At 36.1% G+C, this 7,307-nt stretch overlaps 1 protein-coding gene across 1 annotated transcript in view; it reads right to left on the bottom strand.

The window, feature by feature from the left end:
* Nucleotides 1–461: 461 nt before the first annotated feature.
* The window catches only part of SLC9B2 (solute carrier family 9 member B2), a 42,863-nt gene continuing 36,017 nt past the window's right edge, over nucleotides 462–7,307 (bottom strand). The window contains exons 10-11 of the mRNA XM_019625875.1: nucleotides 4,770–4,906; nucleotides 462–1,724 (exon numbers count right to left, since the gene is read on the bottom strand). Coding sequence (XP_019481420.1) covers nucleotides 1,503–1,724; nucleotides 4,770–4,906 — 359 coding nt within the window. The 3' untranslated portion in view covers nucleotides 462–1,502. The remainder of the gene's footprint in view (nucleotides 1,725–4,769; nucleotides 4,907–7,307) is intronic.

Here is a 7,307-nt window from a genome sequence, read left to right as displayed (position 1 = left end):
AGTGGGAAAAAGTCTTTCTTCTAGTATCTTCTCTGCTGGCATGTCACAATGTCTGAAGTTCCTGCCATGGAAGGTCCTCTTTTGGTTAAAGGTACTATCTTTGGAAAACCCTTGTTAAAATACAAGAATATGCTACTAAGTGATGGTAACTCCCAACATAACAGTACCTCTGGCTCCCAAACCTGATCTTTCCTTTCCCCTAGGAATGTGCTTCTCAGCCTCCTCGCAGTTGGTGTGGTCATCACCAACAGACTGTAAGGGAGATATGTGTCCACTTTCACATCATGTCTTTTAAAATAAAATGCTTAGGGCTGGCCCAGTGGCTCAGTTGGTTAGGAGTTAGCTTGGGAGTACGAGCTCTGAGCACCAGGGCCACCGGTTCAATTCCCACATGGGCCAGTGGCGCTGCGCCCGAGCTGAGCTGCTGCTGAGCTGCCAACAGGTGGCAGGATGGCTCAGCAAAAATAAAAAATAAAATGCTTGCCTTGGACTTTCTTCCTTCCTTCTTCCTGAGAGCTCGAAACGAGACATGGGAGAGATCTATCTTTAACCCGTGTCCTAAACTAGGGCATGGCAGAGCCTCCAGACAAAAAGACATGGGCCTCTGAGTTACCTCCTGAGCAGAGTAGCCCTGTCGGCATCAACCAGTCGGCCAGTTTCATGAGAGGGAAATAAATTGCTATTTTCTTTTAAGTGCTGTATTTTTTGTTTATTATAGGACCTTACCTTACCCTAATTAATGTGATATTCATGAGGCTGACAAAGATTTGAGATTTTGCTTCTCTCACCTTGAGAACAGGGAGAGCCTAAAGCTGTGGGTCACAAGAAACAAATAAGAAAGGGCTAGACAGGGCACTCATTAGGCGGAGGCAAGCTCAGATGGGCCTCTGAAACGAGGACACGGGACACGGTCTTTTGTCATCTAGATATGCACAAGAGGGAGAACCAACAAAGACACTTTGTGAACTTTAACATTTTGGGGGGATCAATTAGTTACAATAAGGGGGGCAGAAATGGAGAAGAGGCAGATTAGCACACAAAGTGAGTGTAGACACTGATGAGGGGTTGCATTATGGTTTTTAAAAACAAAAAAGAAAAGAGGAGCCAAAACAAACTCAAGGCATGAAAGGCTAGGTGGTCACGAATCATGACCATGAGACAGTAATTCAGAGCAAGCTGTTGCTAGCAGAACAGGATTCTGAAGTTGGTCTTTAGCATGTTAATTTTAAATTGTGATAGTACATTAAAGTGTATATGTCCCTATACAAATTAAGATATATGATGAAGGGGTATTTGTAGAAAACAAGAAGGTAGATCAGGTTGGACATTACCACCTACAGGAAAAGGGTAATGGCTAAAAATGCTGTTGGAAGGAATAGCTATATTTTGGGTTCTATTTCATTTTAAGCTTAAACAGTACATATTTCAACATCCACCTTGATAAAAGCAGCTTCTGGTAACAGCTTTCTAATCATTATAATCAGCATTCTCTCTTTTCACCTCTAAAGTCGTATGGAAGTCTCTCCTTGAGCTTCTTCATCTATATTTTGAGGTTCAGCTTTCTGGAGAAGCTTGGGGCCCAGCAAACCAATCAGCAGACTTCCAATTGGGGCTGTGATGAGGATGGCCAAAAATGCTACCGTCAACACATCCATTCCATATTCTTCTAACTGTTTATCGCCATGTGATATTGCTGTGTCCAAAGCCACGGATCCTATTGCAGCCTATAAAAGTTTAAAGGTACAGTTGGGAAGATAAGACAAGCACATAGAAAAAAGGTGAATTATTTTATCATTTGCAAAAACGAATTGCTGGTTCTTTTGCTCAACTAAGAAAGTTCTATTAGTCTGCTTTCAAAGTTTACTGAAGTTGGTTTTGATTATTTTAAACTCCCCCTGCCCTTGCATGGGGAAAGAATGATTATTCATATGTACCCATGAATTTGCATAAGGTAAGGTTACAAAATATCAGGCAAATGTATTTCAAAACACAAGGCAAACACAGATTCATGATATTAATTAACTATAATGTGATTCTATGTACTAAGTTTCTCCTGAGCCAAGATGAAAGATGCTGGTCATTTTATTCTTTTATCTTTAGGGGTTTGGAATTAAGAAAGAACAAGATGAAAAAATGCAGTGATACTGGAAGATGGTGAAGTTTTAAATGAAAAAACATAAGAATGTGTATTGCTGTAAAGTCTAAACTAATTGTTAAACATGAAACTTGAAAAGTGGTAGGCACCTTCAAAACTTGAAGTTAATATTATTAGGTATTTGGTTAACTCTTTGCCTCAGGAGTTGGTGAAACATTTCATTTAAAGTTTATCTACTGGGAAGTCTTATAAAAATTCTCGTTTTCTTTTAGAATCAAAATGCAATATTAGTGCACATGGGAAAATAATATATTAATCATTCCCCTTATTCCACAGAACACAATAATGTTAGCCTCTAGAGCAGTGAAGCAGAAAGTATCAGGGTGCAGGAGACACAATGGCAGAGACTGCTAATTGTCCACAAAATCTGAAAGTTCCTTTCCCCCTCTATAATAGAACTGAGTTTTAGCTGGCACATTTCTGTCCAAATAGGAACTTTTTTTTTTTTCAGCCTTCTTTGTAACAAGAAAAAGCTACATATCTAAGTTCTGACCACTGAGAAGTGAGTGAAGTGTTAAATGCTACTGGTAGGTTGTTCCCTGAAAACAAATGGACACTTGTACCTTATTCTTTCCCCACTTTCCACTGGATGAGAAATGGTGAAAGTTGGACTCATGGGTGGAAGGCACATGCTAAGGATAGTGGTCACCCTGCCAGCCCTGGAATGCCCAAGCAGGACTGCTGGTGAGATATAAAAAAAATAAATAAAAACCTATCTCATTTAGTTCCTGTATTGAGGCTTCTTTGTTACTGCAGGTTATCTGGTACTTTAACTAACTCAACATTTCATGAATTCTTGGTAAGAAATGCACACATTATGATGTATAGTTGACCCTTGAACAACACCAGTTTGAACTGTGCGGGTCCACTTACACATGGGTTTTTTTCCAATAAATATACAGTGGGTCTTCCCTGTCTCCAGGTTTTGCATCTGTGGGTTCAACTAACCATAGATTTAAAACAGTGTTTTCCAGTTGGGAATCCATGGATGCAGAGGGCGACTGGAGGCACTACTCTACGTCATTTTAGATAAGGGACTTGAACATCCTCAGATTTTGGTATCCAAAGGGGGTTATGGCACTAATTCCCCATGGATATGGAGGGACAACTGAATTTTGGGGTAGTCAAAAGTTATACGTGGATTTTTGATTGGATAGGGGTTGGTGTTCCTTAAGCCCTGTGTTGTTCAGGGGTCAACCGTATGTATTTTTTTTCAGTTCTCTGTTGTGTGTTTCTTTGTATGTGTATGTATGTTTTGGGGTTTGTATATATGCTGAGTTGTGATTTAAAATATATTACTTATAGTATTCTATGAACGAAAAACTTTGAAAAACAACTAATATAGAAAAAATATACAAGAAGTCTTGTTTCTTGTGCAGTGGCAAAAGGAGAAAAAAATTCAATACAATGCTTGCTTCACAGAACATACATTATTCAACATTTCCTAGATAATTTTTCCTTATTTAAAAATTTGCTTTAATAGTAGGAAAGTTTAGAAACAAATCTTTCATATCAAAGCTACTAGAGTGATTATTCTGATATTTACCTACTAAAGTTACCAGAAGTAGTATGGAAGCTGAAGACACTGTGAGGGAGAAATGATTTCACTTCTTGTGTTATATTAAACTCATAGTATTCTTAGCTATTATGTCTGGGGCAGCTTTGAAAGTCTAATGGGAAAAAAAAACTTCTCTGGAATAATGCCCAAGCTCACAGCTACACAAAATCTAGCGTATACACCCCAAAGCTTCCTAAATTAAGAACATTTAATTTTCATTTCATGAAATAATAATTTGCATACTTAAATAATTTCAAAATAATCAGGGATGGAACAGTTAAATCTCACTTGCTATAGTTAGTCTGGAAAATAGATAATACAATCAGGAATATATTACATTTGCAATCATAATGTTGCAATTCTAATTTAATTAGCACAGTTCTAATTTAATTAGCAATTATAGGCATTCTACCAAGTTCGTGGTCAATAAATTCAAGCACCTGTTAGTACCTTGTTCATTAGAGTGCACAAATTTTAGGTCATGCAATTAAGACATTTGACAGGAGGTTCAGCTACAATAGTTTCAAAGTTTTAATATCAACTAATAATCTAGGAAATCAGTATTTTCTGAGTTGTTTGTCAACAAATCTTTCTACTTTATATATAAAGATTGTGGTCAAGCATAACTGGTCATCAATCATATTGGCATTGAAGTATTTCTAAATTCTAAAATGGACCATTCAATTTCTGTTTCACGCTCTTCTTAGAAGATATTGAAATGAAAAGAATTAACAAATATCTCTCTGGGGATTTAGAGAGCTCTGACTGATGAAAATTCAAACTCTTTCCTGCTGTTACTTCTGCTTTCTAGTAGTATAGGGATTTATTGGAATTATTGTTGTATCGATGACCTGAATAAATTTAAATGAGCTGCCCTGTTTAAGGAGTCAATTTCCCAAAAATAAAACTTTTAAAGAGTAGATTAGTATAAACTCTTTTCATAAATCAAATTTCAATTACTTACTTTCACCAAATTTGAATAAGTCCTCTTTGCAAAATTTCAAGGTATCATATAGAAATAGAAGTTAAAATGCTAAGCCATCTATCCATCATTACCTGGACTGTGGCCTTCGGAAGCCATGCAAAAGAAATAAATATCTTTTCCTTTATGTTAAAACCAGCAAAACACACCATCAGAAATGTAGTCAAAACTCGTATCAATACTGCAGTGCCCAGGGTGGCAACACTAAGGCCTGTAAGAAATACTCAATTTTTAGACATAATGAAATACTGGGGGAGAAACTGAACCTCATGGTTATGGATTCAAAATACTATCAACAGCAATAATCTAAATACATTAAAAAATTTAAAAGACAAAAATAGGCATAATTCATCAAAACATCAATATTAAGGAACAATCAGGCCATTTGCTTAAAAGAAGGTTATTTCCCCTAAATTAAAACAAGAAATTAATTAAACATATTTAAATTTTACAAAAGAGATTTGAATGTTATTTCTCTTACGCTTTATTCAACAAGAACTTATTAAATGATAACTATGTATGACAGGATTTGGATTAGGACAGGGTACACAAAAATATATAATGTATAGACTTTGCCTCTATGAATTTCAAAGTCAGAGGAAGACAGAAACACCAACAGCAAATTAATACACTGTAAGGTAAGTGCAGTATAAACATACTAGTAGGAGAGCAAGAAGAAGAGAAAATTAGTATTTTCATCAAAATGGTTGAAAAGTCTTTGCTAATACCAGAGATGATATTCAAAGTATTTACCAGCCAGTATAGAGGCAATCAGCCAATCAGAGCAGAGCTAGCTGGGCACTGACCAATCAAAATAGAAACTGGCAGTATACACGTGTTTCAACATGGTCGTGTGTGCACTGACTCCCCACTAGCCCTGGTTCACAGGTACAGTACTACATTCAATCCTTTAGAATTCTTTGCTAATAAAGGTAAATTAATCCTGATTTGCAAAATATGGGATTGTGACAAGGGCCGCTGTAGGCTACTGCACCTGAGAAAGGCATAGCTAAGGTGACTGCTAAGTAATAGGGTGACTTTTTAAAAAGGTAACATTTGTTAAGTGTTTACTCTGTGTCATGTTCTGTATTAAGCCTTATGTGCATTACTTAATCTTTACAACCTGTGGGGTAATTTTTCTCATTTTACAGTTGAAAAAAAGTGAAATTCAGAAAGGATAAATAACTTTTTCAAGTTGAAAAGGCTGTAAAACATCAGATAGACATTGCTGGAGCATCTACTATGAATCTGCCATATGGTTTCCATATAGAAAAAACTTTGTGGCTCTTTGCTGAAGGGTATTTTTCCTAGGTTGGTAGATTTTCAAAAGTTATTTGTTGCCTGAAGTACAGGATACAAGACAACACCACTCCCAGGAGGGAACATTGAAGGTTTGGGGAGAGGATGATGAGGAAGTTTTAGGCACACTGAGTCTGAAGTTTTGTAGGACTTGTAAGTGGTGTTGTCTAATCAGCAACTGGATATATTGATTTAGAGATAAAGATTTTAGAATTATATAGTTTATAATTGAAGCCACTGGGTGTAGATAAGCTCAGAGACATTATGTAAGGTGAGAAGCATAGAGACTTTGGAAAAAACTTAGAAGAGCAGCATTTAAGCCATATACAGTGTCTAGGAGGACTCAAAATGCACTGGAAAATATGAAGTTTCAGAATTCAATGTAAAAAGAGTTTCAAAGAGGTCAATAGCATCAAATGCTGCTGAGAGATCAAATAAAATAAAGACTAATAGGTATTCAGTAGATTTAGCAATATAAATCTTGGTCAATATAAATATGGTCAGAGCAGGGCTGGTTGTGTGATGGAGCAGAAGCTGGACTGAAATGTATTGAATAAAGAAATTAAGAGTTGAAATGAAATAGGGGATATGATCACCTCTTTGGAAAAGTTTGAAAAGAAGAATAGAGAGGTAGAGTGGTAGGTGAGGGGGCAAGTGAAATGAAGAAAGGATCATTTTTAATTGTGGTGAAATAACACAACAAACTTTACCATCTTAACCATTTTTAAGTATATAATTCAGTAGTATTAAGTTAAACATTGACATTTTTGTGCAGCTAATCTCCAGAACTTTTCATCTTGCAAAACTGACACTCTGTACCCATTAAACAACAACTCCCCTTTTCCCTCTCTCCCCAAAACCTGGCAACCACCACTTTACTTTCTATCTCTCTGAATTTGACTCTGGATACCTCATAAAAGTGAAATCATTCAGTATTTATCTTTTTGTGATTGGTTTATTTCAGTTCGCATAGCATCCTCAATATCTATCCATGTTGTAGTATATCTTAGAATGGAAGGATATTATTTTAGGATAAGAGAGATTAGAGTCTATTTAAATTCTGAAGAGGAGAAAACTGACAAGTATATTTAAAGATGTATAGTAAAAGGAAGAATCTATATGTGAGGTATAGAAGAAGGAGGCAGGAGATAGAGTCCCTAGGATGGGTAGAGAATATTGTGATGAGAGGAAAGAAGGAAATAATGAGTATATATGTGCAAATTAACTTTAAGTATAGTGCTATAAATCAAGAGTTTTAATATGATGGCTTTGAATGCATAAGATGAATAAAACAATAAATGAACAAATAAACA

Source organism: Hipposideros armiger, unplaced genomic scaffold, assembly GCF_001890085.2.
Source record: "Hipposideros armiger isolate ML-2016 unplaced genomic scaffold, ASM189008v1 scaffold_641, whole genome shotgun sequence".
Classification (NCBI taxonomy): domain Eukaryota; kingdom Metazoa; phylum Chordata; class Mammalia; order Chiroptera; family Hipposideridae; genus Hipposideros; species Hipposideros armiger.
Note: the sequence above shows the minus strand (reverse complement) of the source record. Positions and strands in the feature narration are given on the sequence as shown.